Source organism: Cydia splendana, chromosome Z (assembly GCF_910591565.1).
Source record: "Cydia splendana chromosome Z, ilCydSple1.2, whole genome shotgun sequence".
Lineage (NCBI taxonomy): Eukaryota > Metazoa > Arthropoda > Insecta > Lepidoptera > Tortricidae > Cydia > Cydia splendana.
The window spans coordinates 41,594,987-41,614,452 of record NC_085987.1 but is presented as its reverse complement, the minus strand read 5'-3'; the positions used below and the strand labels follow the sequence as shown (position 1 = coordinate 41,614,452).

The window sequence follows — 19,466 nt, the reverse complement described above, 5'->3', positions numbered from 1 at the left end:
TAAAACCGTTTATAATTGAATATAGTCGTAGATATTTTCCGTTTGTTTACATCGGTGACATTCGATGGCATCCAACGTTCGTTGTCAAAGAGTACTTGTTGCCAGTAAAAGAAATTAGTACCATTGAAAATCCGCAAAATGGCGAGGGTCAAATAAACTGTTGTCAGGCATTAGATGTAAATTATAACGATTTGAATTTGCAATACTTTTTATTAACATTATTTGTAAACGTTTATGATTTTGACATATTTATATTTATTTTGTTCGTACGTCGACTACGTCGTTGTAGCTAATTTTAGTTCTCTAATACCTAATACCTAGTGATAATTCTTATAATTATACCAAAATAACAAAATATGGACATCGTTTTCGCCATTAAATTTACCCGCGGATCTTCCTTGGTGCCTTTTGCATGAAAAAATGAAATGTAAATGTAGCCGGCGGCGGCCGGCGCGAATGGTGCTTTGTTTAATATCATATTGATGATATTACTGTTAAATTATCTGAGGTGGTAAGTTTGTCACTTCTATATAATAATGACTTGTGAAAATATTGAATTTGTTCTCCTTAGTTTGTTAAAAATGTGGTAGTTTTATGGTTAATAGGTACAAGACTTATGAAATATATCACTACATATTATGAAACAAAGTCCCCCGCCGCGTCTGTCTGTATGTGTGTTTGTTTGTATGTTCGCGATCAACTCAAAAACGACTGGACGGATTTTCATGCGGTTTTCACCTATCAATAGAGTGATTCTTCAGGAAGGTTTAAGTGTATGTATAATTTGCTAACCCGTGCGAAGCCGGAGCGGGTCGCTCTCGCTAGTGATTATTATACTTAAAATTATATCAAGTAGCAAGGAGGAGGACTAAACAATCTAACAATAAAAAAGAGCTAAATTAGAACAACTTTCATAAAAGCAGCAAATTAAGTTACTATGTGGGATCTTTCTCCTATAAGTTATATTCTTAACCTCCAGAATTGCACTCCTTAATTATTATTATTTATTTATTTATAAAGGAAGTGATGAATACATAAATATGTATATACATTAAATATTTTTGTCACCATTGGCCCGTTGGATTAATAAAATAGTTGACGCTGAAAATATGCTAGTACCTCACCTCATTTGAAGTAAGACATTGTAACACCTCATTTTAGAAAATGAGGTACTCATACAAACTCATTTTAAATTGATGTCCTACCCATCACTACGCGGCGCTTTAAAATTTTAAATAAAATGTATATATATATTAACAGTAAAGTCGCATGCGCAATGAAATTGAAGTTATGTAAACATCAAATAAATATATGGGTGATGTCCTCCTTATTTTGTAAGTATTCAGTTCAGAAACTACACTTTGACACGAGTTCACAAATTAAAATGGAAGACAAATCATTGATTTAACACAAATATCTGAATATATTTTCTAAAAGTGCACGTTGGAACCAAACGCTTCATAACGTGTGAATAACTGATGCATTGTGTACAAAGCTGGATAACTTTGGTTTAAAAGCGGTATAGAAGCTTTTGACAGCCTCTATACAAGTGTTATTCAGCGATTCAATGTGTGGGCACACACTTATACAGCTATTACATTACTGTTATTCAGTAATAAGCGGCGTGGGCTAGCCCACTTTGCGCCCAAACCTTCTGTATAACGTCTGTATAAGCGCTTATACAGACGATATACAGCTACCTTATTCAGCATACAGTACGGCATGCTCTATTATTCAAACAATATTCAGCTACTTTTGTGTTACTTGGGTACAGTTGCACTACATCTAATTGGTGGTTTTCGAAAGCAAATGCTCGAGTTACTTTACAAAACACCGAAATCACTTTGCACGTGCCTTTAAAAATTTAGGAGTTCCCTGAATTCCTTATGGATTCCATCATCAGACCAGAACCAAAAATAATACGGAAACACCTTGGAGGTAACTTCTTCCAAACAAAAAAATAATTACTCAAATCGGATCACAGGTGCCGGAGTAATCGCTGACCATACTACATTAAAAATCATCATCATTATCATCAAAACAATCATCATCATCAGGTCTACTGCATTTAATTGGTGGTTTTCGGGAGAAAATGCTCCAGTTGCTTAAGAAAACACCCAAATCGCCATGCATGTGCCTTTAAAAATTGAGGAGTTCCCTCAATTCCTCATGGATCCCATCATCAGAACAGAACCAAATTAATATGGGACCAACTTGGAGGTAGCTCCTTTCAAACAAAAAAAAGATTACTCAAATCGGACTACGGATGTCAGAGTAATCAGTGAACGTACATAGAAAAAAAAACAACGGGTTGCACTCCGGGAGTGCCGACAGAAGTGAAAACTCAATGACTAGTCCAAAATGTCTGCAGCACTATGTATACTTGACCCATCTTCCTTTCTATTGAAAAAACTTTAGTTCCGAAATTGCTGGCTAGTGAACTTAAATTTGTAGTTTATTGTTTAAAATTTAAAATTCGAATAGAAATTGTAAAGTAAACCTTGCAGACCTCGCATCTAAATATATTTGACATGATATTTTGAGTTTTATTCACCAGTACTAGAGTTCACTTTTATTAGCGATTTCATGAAGATGTAGCTTTATTGAATTATATTGGAGTGATATAAAGTTATGTAACTGTGAGATCCTCGTATTTCAGCCCGTACAAGATTAGAACATTGAGCTTTATTGCTTAATATAAAAATCCAGTTTTAAATAATTGACCTGATTATGATACGTTATGAAGTTCTTTGGTGAATAACATTGTCCGTGACACATGACGTCACCGTTACGTTACGCGTCTGAATCGAGTTTATCATTTTTTCCCCACCTCAAAAAGTGCTCAGCGCCGCTAAAGAAGTTTTCACTTCAAAAAAAAAAAGATTGCCACAACCGAATACAGAACCTCCTCCTTCTATGAAATTGAAGTCGGTTAAAAATGATAAAAATGGGCCATTTTATATAAAGCTGTCCCCTACACTTCTTTTTCAAAATTGGGATTTTTTATGTTATTTCTACTCAGAATCATGAGCTCTTTTGATCCTAATAGGAGAAAAAAAGTGTCCCAAAATTTTCATACATTTTTCGATCGTTCCATTCCGAAACCGCCATACAAAGTCTATGAAACAATGGTAACGGAATGGAATAAAACCTTGGGACACTTTTTTCTCCTATTAGGATAAAAAGAGCTCGTGATTCTGAGTAGAAATAACATAAAAATCTCAATTTTGAAAAAAAAGTGTAGGGGACAACTTTAAATAAAATTCACAGATTTCGTGCCTCACACGACTATCGAGCACATTGGAAATGAATCTACGGAATTCGAAAAAATATTGTCGCTGAGCGACGAGAAAGTCTGGATAAGGAAAACGTTACAAAATAAAACTACAACGTTGAATGATTATTATTTTATTCTTAGGTTAACATAAGTATCCTGGACATAACGCATGTGAACAAACAAATTGCAAAATTTCCACACGCGTATCGAAGTTTGAATAATTGTCGCCGTGGCGCATAAGTATAGGTACATATTTCATTTTTCGATTAATAAGCAGGATATAATGTTCAAAGTACAAGAAAATTATTACACGGCAAATCCGTAGTCAACTCGAGAAGTGGTAGCCACATCGCCGTTATCGTCACTCGAGTCTTGATCGGCAGCGGCGCATTTGCTGCAAGATATGAAATTTTCTTGACAGCAGTTTGACGCGACGAGAGATGACCATAACAGCGTTTGTCTATGTTGCACCAAACCTAAGTTCCAATAGGTACTACCAGGGTTCAGCATCAGTTATCTTGGGTAATGCTCTACCATGTGATCATCATGACGAATCGGATGTCCAAAACAGCGCGTGCCTATGTTGCACCAAACCTGAGTTCCGCTAGGTACAACCAGGGTTCAGCATTAGCTCTATCTTGGGTACTACTCTCCTAAGTGCTCATCAAGACGAGTCGGATGACCAAAACAGCGTGTGCCTTTGTTGCAAAAAACCTGAGTTCCTTTAGGTACAGCCAGGGTTCAGCATCAGCTCTATCTTGGGTACTACTCTCCTGTGCTCATCGAGACGAGTCCGATGACCAAAACAGCGTGTGCTTATGTTGTATTAAACCCGAGCTCCACTAGGTACTGCCAGGGTTCAGCATCAGCTATCTGCTAGCAGCCGCCAGCAACATGCTGAGGTGAGACCATTTCGTGGCACTTTCTCTTTTTTATGTTTCTCTGTAATAGTTTTTATTTTGTGTTTGTGCTCACGAATAAAATTAATTCTATTTCTACCTCTACCTCTACCTCTACCTCCCTCTACCTCTACCTCTATCTCTATTTCTATTTCCACCACCACAAGAATGCATAGATTGTCGAATAGTGAACACGTTATCTACGCCCGTCTCAAACAGGATAGATAGAGTTCTAACTCTTGGTCTTGGTCTACCAAGAAAAATCTGCAGCGATTTTGATAGCCCACGCAGTGCATGTGTTATTCTGCCGTCATAATCCCGATAATTCACAACAAACACCGATAACGAACTCTGCGAAACATGCAGTCATAAATGTCATGTGAAAAATGTCATTCTGACTTTTTGACTATTTTAAGGTTAGGCTACAGGGCAAACCCTTAACCCGATCGTCTTTGTTTTAGGCTCAAATTCTAGCTGACTAAATTGTCCAGAGCCGTTTTTCTCAAATTTTTGATATCATTCTTCGTTTCCAAATTATCGAGCACCAAAATCAAAAATTCGGAAAAAAAGCAATTTTATTTTCACTATTTCGACCATAACTTTTTTCGTTTTTGACTTTCTCGAATAATTAGTTTTGCACCTTACAGCTCTCGTGATTATGCGTCTTTTGAGCCTTTTTTTAATATCATATCTTCACAACTTTCCGAGATATAAGGGGATCGCACTTTTTCGTGAAATCGGACCCTATACTGGAGCGAACGAAAAGACATTTCCAATGTCAAAATGGCCCAAATATAAATTCTGAGGAATGCAGTGAGGTTGACTGCGACACTTTCCAATTAAAATCTGACTGACGGTTTCGCTCAGGATGGCAGCCCTTTTCGGGCTGTCATCAAAATCAACCAGGAATCAATCCATTAACGCAGCTTTTCGGATAAGTAATTCAAACAGTCACAGTATCGGACCCAAATACGAGTACACCCAAGCATAGACTATTTCAATCCTTGACATTCCATCAAACGCAGCCGTCATAGGAGACCGGCCGCGACAAGGTACTTAAAACGTAAAACGATTCCACGAACGTTGTTAACATAATATAGCGTATAAACACGTACGTCTATCCCTACTGTTGTTTGGGTATGTTTCATCTTCATTTATCTATTACGTGACATGACAGAATGGGGTCTGAAGTCATCTGTGAAATGACGGAGATTCCCGGTAGGGGCCAAGCATGATACGCCTATTACTGGGATGGTTTAGATAGCCTTCATTATACGAATTACTGTGTGAGGAGAATATATAAAGTATGTTTTGTCCTGTACTCTCAAGGGACCGCTTTGTTTCCTATTGTAAGTGAAAGTAGATGTTCTATTTGATAATCGGCTGGTCATCTGTATTAGATATTTTATTGCTTAGACCACGGTTAGACAGTTGCTTTTTTGGAAAAGGTTTGAAAACGACATATTTTTATGAAAGGAAATATCGTAAGTTGTCAAGTTTAACTTGTTAGAGACAGAGAGACGGATAAAAACTAAATAAAAGCCTGTATAAGATACTTGCGCCAGCGATCTCTTGTCAAGTCATCATAACCTTTCTTTGTTATCGCGTTGGTAGGGAACATTTTCCCAGTCTTTCAGAAATGGGACCTGAGACCTAGATCGAAACGGAAATGAGCGCTGTTCGCTCCGGGAAACTGGCGCATTGCAGACGGCATTGTTTGCGAAAAGAAAATATTTGACGCTGAATAATACAAGTACGTCGTTAATTGAAGTAAATAATGTTTAAAGAATTAATAGTAGTTTATGTGACTGCTAAATAATGAAAAAATTAAAACTCGAGTGTGGGTTTATGAAACGAACGTCTTTTCTTTGGTATGGTACCTAATTAGAGATGGGTAACTACCCGGGTAAATACCCGAGAGCGGGTATTTACCCGGTAAATACCCGATATTTACCTACCCGCGGGTAAATACGCGGGTATTTTCGTTTTTCTTCTAAATTTGATGTGTTTAATGGTATGTGAGTATAAATAAGATTAATTTAAGTATTTTTTTACAATGTTACATAAAATGTATGTTCAAACTAATTACGAAAAGGTTGCTATGAGGTGAAGTTCGATTTTAACATATCAGTCCAATTATGAAAATCGTGTAAAATCATTCCCTGGCTTCCGGAGATGTTTTAAAATGCTTTTAATATACATTAGAAAGATGAAAATAAAGAATACTTATGAATGATAATAAAAAAAAATTGTGCAGTATCCCAACTTGTGAAGCTTATAAGTCAAACACAGTTAGTTTTAGGACAAAAATGTATATAACCTTTTTTGTAGAAAATTATGTCTACTTTAGTTTGTACATACAACACTTTTCGATATTAATGACAGATTCCAAGAAATATGAAAAAGTTCACTTTTTCCCCCCTCCCCCCAACCGCACCCCCTGCCGACCGAAGTTGGAATGTGTATTATCAACGTATAAGTACGATAATTTACTCAAGTCTAATAAAAATACTCTTATGACGGCCTTTTTTAATATTTATTAAAATTGTACTAAAAATTCCTTAGTTACAACTGCAACTGCAACTAAACCATTTCTTTTTAAATGACACACAATAATTACAGCCATTAACTCGGTTTATATCTCCACTTTAACACAAATCGACATGTGCAACAAGAAATGAATCTACCCGTCCATTTGGGTAGATACGGGTAAATACCGGGTAGATGGGTATTTACCGGGTATTTACCTGGGTGGGTAAATTGGGTAAATACCCGCGACCAATCTCTATACCTAATACGAAAGGCATCGTAGCTCCGGAAAATGAGACCGAATCTGGGACACATCCCGTTCGCTTAGTATGCGTGTCGAATCCCTAATGACTAAATATATCTTTGTATATTATTCATTACGGTGACATTTTTGTAAATTTTGCACGTAACCTCCTACTTCATACATACTTGAAGAATGTTTTGGATTCAAGCGACACTTAATTTATCGTCCTATTAATGTTAAATATATATTCAGTTTTGGTATGATTAAGTCGGAAGTGAAATTGTATACTTTGTCTAAGAGACTTAAAGTTCCTAAGAGATATAAAGTCAACTTACGTCGTATCGTATTATGTCTGGATGATACACCAAGTGAATAGTCACGTAGTAGGCAAGTATCTCTTAAAAGCGCTGAGCTAGTTTTATTGCTCAATATCCTATTTAGTTGAAAGCTGTTTTAATAAAAATTTAACATAAGTAACCCAACACGTTAATCGGACGTTGGGCTCCAAAGCAATAGCTGCCGGTGAACCTGGCGGCCCTGGGATTGAACCCAGGGTAATATAATTGCGCGCATAGAGATTGGAACAAGCGAGTTGAGAAATTCTACGTGCTTACCGTCCTTACTTTAACCTTTTCGACGCTGTGCAAACACAAAAGCTGTCACTCGGACGCCACGTCACCGAAGTGTCAAAACTGAAATTGAACTTTATGCATTTGTACGTAGGTCTATGCTCTGTGGTCTGTGACCGATTAATCCGTCTTTGGCGTTGGACCTGCGGTGCGGATATATCGGTCATTGGCATCCAAAAGGTTAAGGATGTACGTTTATTTGTACGACGAGCAAAAACTTGTTGCCGAGGCGTAGATGTTTTTCATGTATAGGTTTACCATAGTCGGCTGTTGGTAAAGTAAATATACGGTGGTTTTCTAGTCGAAAGTATCTTAGGTATGGTACTAACTAGTATACTTAGTTTAGAATATCCCCAAATTATTTTTTATTTAAAATATATATGTTGTTCCCGCTGGGTAATAACGTAATTTAATATTAATGTATTAAGTTTATAAGTCTAATCACATTAACCCTTTCCCGAGAAGCGCAAGCACGTCACGTGACCTCGTAAAACTCCTTGCACCGTATTTTAACAAACGTATTACCCCGCATTAAACTTGCTAGGTATATTCCAGAAAGAGGATTAAAGACCTTAATTAAATTATCCGCCAGTGCCAGCAATCCTCGCACGTGAAACATAAAAGTCGCTCAAACCCCGTAAGAACGCTTCGCTTCGATCTGAAGGTACTTAATTGAATTATATATGGGAAAACAATGCCAGAAGTCAAGAATACTGAAGAGGTGATCGAAGCGACACCTATTTCAGTTTATAATTTGCTGTATGTTTCTACTTTTAATTAACACAAAAAAAATGTCGGATGCATGTGTATAAAATGATATATGGGTACGTATAACATTCCATAGTTTATAAAAGACGTCATAATATTTGTAGGTACAGTCAGCGTCAAATAGATAGTGATCTTTTTTATATGGAGTGACCCGCGTTCGATGTACCTATTTTATTACTTCTTTCGACTGAATCGACATCGTGAATCATCAATAGAAAAAAGTCGTGGCAAGAGCCAACCAAACTCTAAAAAAGAACTTGAAAATTACCTTCTAATTAGTCTTAACCATTTACCAGGCGGACATTTCAAAAATGAATTGAATGTCAGTCTTACTCATCGAAAATAGAACACATGTTTGAAGTGCCGTATGTGGGAAATATATATCCCTTAGCCTGGTCAGGGCCACTTGCACCATTCACTAACCCGGGGTTAACCGGTTAAACCTGAAGTTACCATGGTCACCAGTACAATTTGACAGTGGGTTAACGGTTTAACCGGTTAACCTCGGGTTAGTGAGATGGTGCAAGTGGCACTCATAGAGAAATATAGTAAGACAAGAGTGCTCACTCCATACATCAGTTTTGGTACCAAAATGACTATTATTTTCATAGTCGACATCTAGCATCGAGTAGCGGAATTATCAGTACTGCTACATGACAATAGATGTAGCAGTACTGATAATTCCGCTACTCGATGCTAGATGTCGACTATGAAAATAATAGCCGTTTTGGTACCAGAACTGATGTATGGAGTGAGCAATCTATGTATTTTTTTCTCTATGGCCTGGTATAGGGTTAAATAAAGTACTCACTCTTCCGGCAAGCTCTGCGCGCCCTCCTCCTGCCCCGGCGCGTTGATGTGGTACACGCAGAAGTTCTCCAGCAAGGCGCGCATGTCCACGAAGTTGAAGAACGGCTGGAAGCAGATGTCTGCAACAAGAGAGCTCGCTGTAGCACGAGTTAATGTTCTACAAGTTGCTCACTGTGTTGTCAAACTATAGTCGGCGAAAGTAGTGCTTATAAAACTCAATCAAATAAAATTAAAACAAACTTGATCAGTTCAGCCGTTTATGAGTTATCGCTAAAAGTCTTCCCTTCTTATTTTAATTAAAAGCCAGGCAACCCTCATTTGCGACCGGATTTTCGCAGGCAACCCAAGATGGATTTGCAATAAAATTACCATCATTTTGATGTATAAATCAAGCGTCAGGCAGATGAGTACAATTATCGATATAAAATCACCTCTTTAAACACGGCAAACACATAATAGTGACCGGAAAAAGATAGGCAACCTAGATGATTTATGTTGTACAAGTTGTATACTTCCCATTGAAACTTATTTCGATCGTCAGACAAATCGGTGAAATTAGCCGAAAAAATTTTTTTTTCAAAAATTTATTAAAAATAGCCTTGACTATATTTCTTTAGGCAACCCTATTTATTTATGTCCTGGAACATATTTTCTTTCATACTTTCATAGTTTCAGCCGTCAGACAGATTGGTGAAGGTCGACCATATATGTGGGATCTTAGACCAAGTTTAATGTGATATTTTTACATAATCGTAAATACAAAAATCAAAATTTTCGTCAGCCGCCATTTCTTTTCGCCTTCGGTATAGTTACACACTTTAGTACGGTCTCACAGTAATAAACTTGCAGTCCTTATGCCTCGACAGGTTAAATATATCTTTTCAAAGTATTTACTCGTATCTAAGTTCTAAAGTGTCCATGCAGCAACGTTTAATGCCGACAATATGTAAATATTATGTTATTATTTATACTTGCGACCCGCCCCGGCTTCGCACGGGTTAACAAATTAACAAACCTTCCTCAAGAATCACCCTAGTGATAAGTAACAACGCATAAAAATCCGTTCTGTAGTTTTTGAGTTTATCGCGAACATACACATACAGACAGACGCGGCGGAGGACTTTGTTTTATAATATTTGCGGCACGGAAATTTAATTTAAAAGGAAAAGCTTACCAACCATTAAGCTAATTACATTATGCTGTTATACGATATTGGAAGCGTTATTAAGTAGGTATATATTGACCCCCTAATTCATAAACGCGCTACAAGCCTCAATTAGCTAATAATCGTTTGTCCTTATCTGTCATTTTGACTTATGTATTTGTAAGAAAGGGATAAAACATAATTTAACTAAATCAGGTCCGTAATATTTTTATGAATAAGGGGGTGAGCACTTATTGTCAGAGTTGAACAAACGCGTGGCTTGGCAGCAGCTTAGACCGATTAGAGCATAATTATAGCTTGAAACTCCCTATTGCAGCTGCAGGGCATATAAATCTGCATTAATTAGTGCATGGCCGTCATAACCGCAACTCTGCCGCTGTTAGGCTTATTATATCGTAAGTACCAGCCTGTGGTGGTTTTGATCGTTTGCGTGTTTTGATCGCTGGTGTCGTAACGTGCTAAAGTTTACGTACTATGAAATTGTTTTGCATTTATGAGTGATTCTCAAAATAGTGGCATCTTAACCTGTCATCGAGTTTTTGAATTGAATGTATGTTTATTTGCTCTTTTTCATATGACACAAAAATGTATCTAGATAAACTAAAACAATGTTTATCGAGGCCAAGTGATTATTTTTATTTAAATTGATTACTTATATTTATAAAAAATAAAGAGTAGCACTTTTCACTATAACCTGTCTTGTCCTAAAGCATCGCTCTTCCAGTTTTAGTTCTTTAGATTTTATATTTATGTAAATAAAATATCATGCTATATAATAACATAAACAATACCTTTTAAAATGTACTTTGCACAGGCCTTATATATATATATATTTTACAACAATATTCACGCACGAAGTTTGTCCAAGGATATTTTCACTGTTAACCAGTACCAACCTGTACATGCGCGGTATTGCATCTGACTCATACACAAAAAAAAATATTTAGATCATAACTATGGCAAAATATTAGGTAAGTATCAAGCTAACCACCGTAGGGTACCATTATGACCCAAGTGTCGTAGTTTCGTAGAGACAAGTGGTTAAAGGCAGAAATCTGGGGTTTTGTAACGGAATGTTAACTTTAACTTGTCTCGATTATTTTACGAATTTGGTATGGGGCCTAATGTAATAATATCATTTTAATATTGTATGAAGGTTTATTCATCTATGCTAAAAGTGAGACATTCGTATTATTATCCGTTCAAGGGAAAAAATAAAAATGAATGTATTTTTTACTGTAACCTGCTTAACTTTAACCTGTGTTCAATGTATAGGTTATTGTATGTCTTGAAAATAACTTCTTAATATTCCGTTCGCTTTTGAACATTTGGGGTACTTGAAGTGGTAAAACATATTTTTCATTCTTAAAAGTAAAAAAAATACAAAAAAAATAAATTCATTAACTTAACCTGTCGATGCCACTTTCTTGAGAATCACTCTTATACGATTTAGGGCCACCCCACGCTAGCGTCTCCCTAACGTCGCCGTCTACTTTATGGCTGCTACTCGACGCAATGTTGACGCAACTGCGCATTTGCGCATCGACGCCATTTTCCATACTTGCCACAACACAAATAAAAAAAATCTAGTTGTATAAAAATCACTTAGTTTATACTGCTCTAATGGGTGATAGTAAGAACTCCAAACATTATTGTCGTAATAACTTAAGATTTAAACATTAGGCCAAATTTTTTACCTTTAGGTAAGTTAAGTATTTAGTATTAAGTTTTATTATGTTGGTTTTTGTTTATTTAATTTAGTTTTATGAAATAAATGCTTAGACATACATTTCTTTATTAATAATTATATCAGAATTATAAAGGTTTATACGGGAATATAGAGCGAATGACACAGAATTGCGAGTAGCCTCAGTCATCGAATACCTGCACTCGATAAAAAAACTGCATTAAAGCCGTGCCTAGTACCTAGGTACCTACATAAAGTTCGAGTATAACTTTTTAATCGCCTTTGAGAACTTGGCCTTAGAGCTTATTTGCAGTTGAAACTTGTACAACTTGTCGTAGTCCTATGCAAAGTGAGTTACTTTCTCAGAAGTGTCTTTATGCTGATAAAGTTCAGCAAGATACAGCTCAATTGTACTCTGGATTGTTCTTCAGAATATTGAAAAAGTAATAAGGGGTAAGACAAAAACTGGGGCATGAGGCATGAGTAACACTTGTAGGGAAATCTCATAATGTTACTCTTGCCCCGAGTAAAATAAACTACGTCTTACCCCATCTGACCATACAATAAGTTTTAAAATACACGACTTTCATTGTGAATTCAGCCGCCTGCAATATCAATTACACACAGGGTGCGTAAGTTTAACTATACACACGTATAGTTAAACTTACCTAATCCCCAAAGTACTTATTGTACAAAATTAAATCACCTAACTACAACCAGCCCTACAACACGTTTGGTACTCGCATTAAAGTGGAAATCCATGTATTGAAGCATTCGGGTGAAAGGAACGAAACAAATGCGACACAAAATGTCACAGGGTTCTGCACTAATGGCACTAACAGACGACTTTACGTACGTTTCTCAAAAGTGCAATTATGTAAACAGTAACATTCGCGAATATGTATTTGTTAAGCGAATAGCAACCTTAGACTGATGCAGTTAGCGTTGATGTTCCCGTGAATATTTCAGTTAATATATTTTTTATATTACTTTGCACAAAAATATAACCTAACAAATTATTATGAGTGCATTTCGCTCTCAGTCAAAAATTTTACCTAGAGGAATGCAATGATATTAATATCAAACTCAAAATCGGCGACAGTTAGACTTTAAAGCGACACAAGACAATATCCACGATTTTATTTATTTATACTTTATTGCACAAAAGAAATAACTTAGTGTATAAAAGGCGAACTTAATGCCATGGAACATTCTCTACCAGTCAACCTTAGGGCAAAGCAGAAAAGATAGTAGGCGGTGCATTAGAGAAAAAAAAAGAATTTTATGCCTTTAATTCTTCCCAAGCATTCCTATACAGGGTGTGGCCTGTAATAAGAGCAAAAAATCAAACTGGAGATTCCTTGGAGTACCCAAAGTTACCACCAAGTGGTCCCGATGGTTCAAAATTCTTAATTTAGGAGAAATTTTAATTTAAAGTCAAGTTTAGCAAGCAATGGATTTTCACATTGCTTTACGGTCGCTTATCTGGCGTAAGATGTCATGGTACCGGGACGTCTTGGTACGCGCCTTTTAGTACAATTTATTTTAAAAATGAATACAGAGAAAAGTAGCTCTTATTATTAGGAAATCAGAACTCATTCAATGTGCAATGACACGTTATGTTTTGTTGACAAACTCAAAAAAACTTTTTTTTCTATGTAATGGAAACAGTTTTTAAAATAATTTAATTTCGTAATAAAAACCTCCATAAAACACTTAACTTCATTACCTACCTATTTGAAAAATGCTTTGAACTTTGTCAATATTGACAACTGTCAAGCGAATGCACAACAATTATTTATGTAATCCAATCTTATTTATGATTGAATTACATGATTGAACGGTGGAGCCAGAAGACGTTCAAACCATGCTGTTGCACCGCAAACGATTTCCCGATAGGAGGCATACTGACAGTGACATCGTCAACGTTGAACGTAGTGCCACGTTTGGGGGACAACGAGTCTGCCTGTGCCCGGGGCCCGGGACGGCGGTGCAGCCTATCAGCCAGCGTGCAGGCGGTGATATTCGAGTCAGTTGCTGGCGGTATACCAGAGAATACTCCGCAATTTTGGACAACTACCAGTACCAATAAATCAAAACTATGTGTATTCTATTAGATTTGAGGAGAAAAAGTACCTCATACATAATGAAGTCATTTGATAAAATAAGGATACTTAATGATACATCACATCGAAAAAAGAAAAAGCACAAAAGCAATCTATCGGGCAAGATTATGAATGGAAACTGAAAAGTGTTATTCTTATAAATTTGTTAGATGTGTTAATGTAAGTACTTGTGTTATGTAGTTGTTTAAGATTAATAAACGCAGTAACTATACGTGTTTGTTCATTATTTTTTTCTTGGTGATGTAATTATTTTCATGAAGCGAAAGATGTAGAGGGATATGCTTAGCCCAATTTCCATCCATGGGCAACTAATCACTATGTGCGATCAGTACAAGTATCTGGGTAGTATGATGCACCATTCTGCAGCTTGGCTAAAATGGTGAGAAGTAACTGGTGTTACGTGTGACAGAAGAGTGCCGGTCAAACTCAAGGAGGGTCTGGTATACAAAAGTATACTAAGGCCGGTTCTTATGTATGGCAGCGAGACGTGGGCAACGACTCAAAGACACGTAAGTTGCCGAAATGAAGATGCTGAGGTGGATGTGCGGCGTTACCAGGCTTGACAGAATCCATAACGAGTACGTACAAGGAGGCGTAGGCGTGCGCGACATCGCCGATAAAATGCAGGAGAGCAGGCTGCGATGGTATGGTCACGTAAAAAGAAGGCCTTCTGACTACGTAGGAAATTTGGCACTACAACTTTCCATTACAGGTCGAAGATCTAGTAGGGCAGACCCAGAACAAGATGGAAAGATGTAGTGCTAAAGGACATGAGTGACTGCAAGTTATCCGAGCACGATGTCGTGGACAGGGCGAAGCGGAGAAGGTTAAGCAGGAGAGCTGACCCCACCACCATGTGAGAATAAATAGCTAGGAAGAGAGAGATAGACGTAGCTACGACCTGGTCAAAGTGATCTTTGTATGAGAAATAAAGCTTTCCATTTCAAAAACTTCTTGGAAACTTTCACTTTCCACAACTTCCACATCTGTACTGTACATGGCTCTAAAGCGACCAACTAACCAAATTGGTTGGCCGTTCTTTAGTGTTATCGAAGGTACTTTATCACGGAAAAGAACAGAGGGCCGAGCTAAGATGCCAATCGTTTGCGCTTGTAGCGAACGAAACGGTTATCTCTCTCTATCAGTCGTCGATATTAGTGCGACAGCGAGAGAGAGAGAGAGAGAGAGAGACATTAGCGTGTCGTTCACTACGGCGCAAACGATTGGTATCTTGGCTAAGCACCCTGTACATATTTAGTACTTTGCTACAACAAGTACGTTGCGTTTTATTATAAGTAAAGTTCATAATTCTTCTTTTCATTACGCACAGCTTACGCACAGACTCTACCACTGTTTTCTACCGGAGTGCGTCGCCTTTCAAAAAGTTCATAATTATTGTATTAAACCTTCACAGTCACAAGCCATAAACCACGCATTGCAAATTTTTTAGGGATTGTTTACTCTATTCCTACATACATGACAATGTACGTCAAGTTGCAAAATCAAAATAAAGCAAAATAGAAATAATAAAATTTATTATGAATTAATCAGTTATGCACGTGAAATATGTAACATGATATTAACGAAACAAGAGTAAATGTTAACCGAGCTTTATTTTCAACTCAGAGCTACGAATGTGGGTGCACGGTCACCGTACGCCGTGTACATACAGCCAGATGAATTAGCTGTGAAATTCTTCGTTCGTTTTGAGACTTTTGAGAAGGCCCTACACCTAGTATTGCACATGTCGATGTCGTGTCGGAGCGGAGTCAAACGGAGAACAGGTTGTACCGTCGTTCGCAGTCGTTGTTGTTGAAAGGAAACATTCTTACAAAATTTTAAAAGTGCAAGTTATCTCGTGAATCGTGAAGTTATCCAGTAAGATTGGCATAATTATTATCAGTGATTTTATAAAAGTGCGCATTTTTTGTTGGAACTGCTTAATAAACAGCTCAAGTTACTTTATAGCATCTCATTTCGCCCTTTTCCCGTCAGGTCCATTTGATAAGAAAACTGTTAAGTAATGTTGAAAGATGTGACTATTTAATTAGAATTGCATATGCTTATAAAGCAATATTGATGTATTTAATAAGTTTTTCAATATTATTGAAAACGATCGTAAACGTCAATGTCAAGTATTCCGACTGGACACATACGAGGGGTGATCCAAAAGTAATGATAATCAGTATGAAAGACACATAAAATGTTAAATAAAATAATTTATTTTTCTACGTAATCTCCTTCCAAGTCTACACACTTAGACCATCGTTTCTCCAGACCACGAATTCCATTAAAAAAAAAATCTTTTTCTTGACCCTCCAAAAATGCCTCCACAGCGGCCATTACCTCGCCATCATTCAAAAATTTGTTGCCTCTAAGATCTTCCTTCAGCCGTGGAAAGAGATAAAAGTCGCTGGGGGCTAGGTCTGGCGAATAGGGGGGGTGTTCCAGCAATTCGAACCCTGAATCACGGGTGGCAGCCATCGCAACGCCGGCCTTGTGGGGTGGTGCGTTGTCCTGGTGGAACAGGATGCCAGCTCGAAGTTTACCCCGCCGCTTTTCTTTGATTGCCTCTCTCAATCTGCGTATTTGGTCAGCGTAGTAGGAGCCCGTAATAGTGGTTCCCTTTTCCAGGTATTCGATCATTATGACTCCCTCAGCATCCCAAAACACTGAAGCCATGACCTTACCAGCGGAGCTTGCTACCTTGAATTTCTTCGGTGTAGGGGAAGACGCTCGCTTCCAGGTCATGGATTGCTGTTTGGTCTCAGGATCGAAATGGTGGATCCAAGACTCGTCCATGGTTACAAACCGACGCAAAAATGTTTCGGGATCAGTTTGATATTTGTCAAGATTAGACTTCGAAATCTCACATCGTATCTTCTTTTGTTCAGCCGTTAACATTCTAGGCACCCAACGAGCGGAGACTTTTTTCATGTGTAGTTCATCAGTTAAGATTCTTTGAACGCTGCCATACGAGATGCCTGTGAGCTCAACTAGATGCCTAATAGTCATCCTTCTATCTGTTAAAACGAGATCATGAATTTTTTTGACGTTTTCTCCAGTAATGGCGACAGATGGACGGCCTTCGCGACGTTCATCTTGAGTGGATGTTCTTCCCAAGTTAAACTCCTTTGACCACCGTGCCACTGTGGAATACGGCGGAGCGGACTCGCCCAGTGTTCCCACTAATTCAGCGTATATATCTTTAGTACACATTTTTTTCAAACAGAAGTATTTAATAACCGCTCTCACCTCAGTTTTCTCCATTTTTGCGTTATTGTTCCGATTGCTCGTGAAAAAACAGCTGCAACTCTCTGACAGATACATATTTTTTTATTTTTTTATTTACTAAGGAGTCTTTATGGCCAGTAACGGCATACCTATTTATTTTAATCCGATTCAATAAGTATTCAGTTATCATTACTTTTGGATCACCCCTCGTAATGTCTGCAGTACATTGCTGGGTCGATTAATTTTGTTAGAAAATAATCAAAAAAAAAAATCATTTTAATTAATTGAAACTATTTGGACTTAATTCCTGACTAGTTAAAGGGTGTGTACTTTAATTTTTTGCTCTTATTACAGGCCACACCCTGTATAAGTGAAATACCTAATAGATGCTTTACAAAATATCGATTAGGTCATTTTCTAAGACACCGATTTCTATTAACATTTGATAAGTACCTTTTAAAACAAAATATTTTGGAAAAAAAATTGCGAAGTTAGGTGGAATCTTTTCAGTTGATTTGAATACAAAATAAATAAATCAGAAATACACGTATTCTATCGTGTGTCTGACATTAGAAATATGCAATCGGCTACACCTACATACAAGCTACCCAACTTGAAGAGAATACAAAGACAAACATTGGGAAACTTGAGCAAACACACATAACGATTTGTGTATTGATAGACAATCTCAATCCCGACTGTGTGAGGCGGCGTCGAATCGAACTTAACAAATCTGTTCTTGATGTGTTTATACTTATTTCTTAGTAATATCTCGCTTTCACTGAGAGAAATGACAAACCAATATCATTATGATCAGGTTTATATAGTTCAAATGCTGCCGCAGTGTTGACAGTGGATAGAAGCTGTGTTATAAATATGTTGTACTTTTGATTCGAGTTTCTATCCAACGATATTTATATAAAAGTCTTCTTTAAAATCGTGTCACCTTAAAGTATACCGTTACAAATGAAACATTTAAATTAGAGGTAACAATCTGTGTGTATATCGTAATCAGTCAAATTGCTTATTTGTAGGTACCGTAACACCTACCGGTTTATTGTCAGACCGTCACTAACAATGATTTATGTTATTCATTTAGTTTATTTCACTGACGTTAGCTTTAATAAATCGACCTATAAGTTCATAAGCTCTAATTATAGTAATTAGGCACGAGGTAAGTAATGCCATTTCCATTCAATTGCGCCGCGCCGCCCGCTTCCGTAGCGGGAGAAGGCGCGAACGCGTTTCCGTCACCAGCACAAATTATGGCTTTCCTCTTAAAACCAATACTCTGCCCCCACGCATAGCACCTTGGAATTTGTTGTTTGAGAATACGGTAAACAATTGAATGAGTTTTCAAATAGGTGTTACACGTGGCGGGGCAATAGGCAGTAGGTACTATATTTAAGACTGCAAGAAAAACGTTATTTCTAACCATAACGACATCGATACGTACTCGTACATTACGCCATGATTTTAGGCAAAATTTTAATGAGAAAAAAAAAAGTCATATTTAAAGCAAGGTGTGATCACACTGATGACACCTGAACGTATCTTATTCTAGTATTTCACTGCAAAAGTAAGATAGCTCGTAGCATTAAGACGAAACAGGAGCTGAGTTTTAAATATTTTAGGTAAATATACCCGTCTCGCTAACGGAAGCGGCACCTAAAAGTAGTGCGATAAGGACAAGGCGAAAAATCCTGCGTAAAAATCTCAAAAATCGAGGTTTCGTACTCCTCTGTTCCCTCCTCCAAAACTTAACCAATCGTAACCAAATTTGGAAATCTAAATGATTATCAAATTATCTGTGTCGGACCGTTTTGCTTTTTTGGCTAATTGATATCAGTTTTGAATGCCACGCCTCTCATTGCGGCATAGTCAATTAGGCCATTTTGGCCATTTTTGAAGGGCTCTAGCGCCTTAAAAAACAAAAATATCAAAACGGTCCGACACAGATATTGACAATATTAATGTGTGTTGAAAAAATCATTGCTCTAGCTTCAAAAACCACGGAGGAAAACGAGGAGTACGTTTGTATGGAGAAATGACCACTCCCGTTGGCTCTTAAGTCGTAGCAGATAGCATGTGTTAAATA

At 37.2% G+C, this 19,466-nt stretch overlaps 1 protein-coding gene across 4 annotated transcripts in view; it reads right to left on the bottom strand.

Annotated features, from left to right (window-relative positions):
* The window catches only part of LOC134804085 (protein NDRG3), a 145,314-nt gene that overhangs the window by 57,919 nt on the left and 67,929 nt on the right, over positions 1-19,466 (bottom strand). For all 4 annotated transcript variants that reach the window (XM_063776998.1, XM_063776999.1, XM_063776996.1 and 1 more), the window contains one exon: positions 9,158-9,275. In XM_063776998.1, the coding sequence (XP_063633068.1) occupies positions 9,158-9,275 (118 nt within the window). The remainder of the gene's footprint in view (positions 1-9,157; positions 9,276-19,466) is intronic.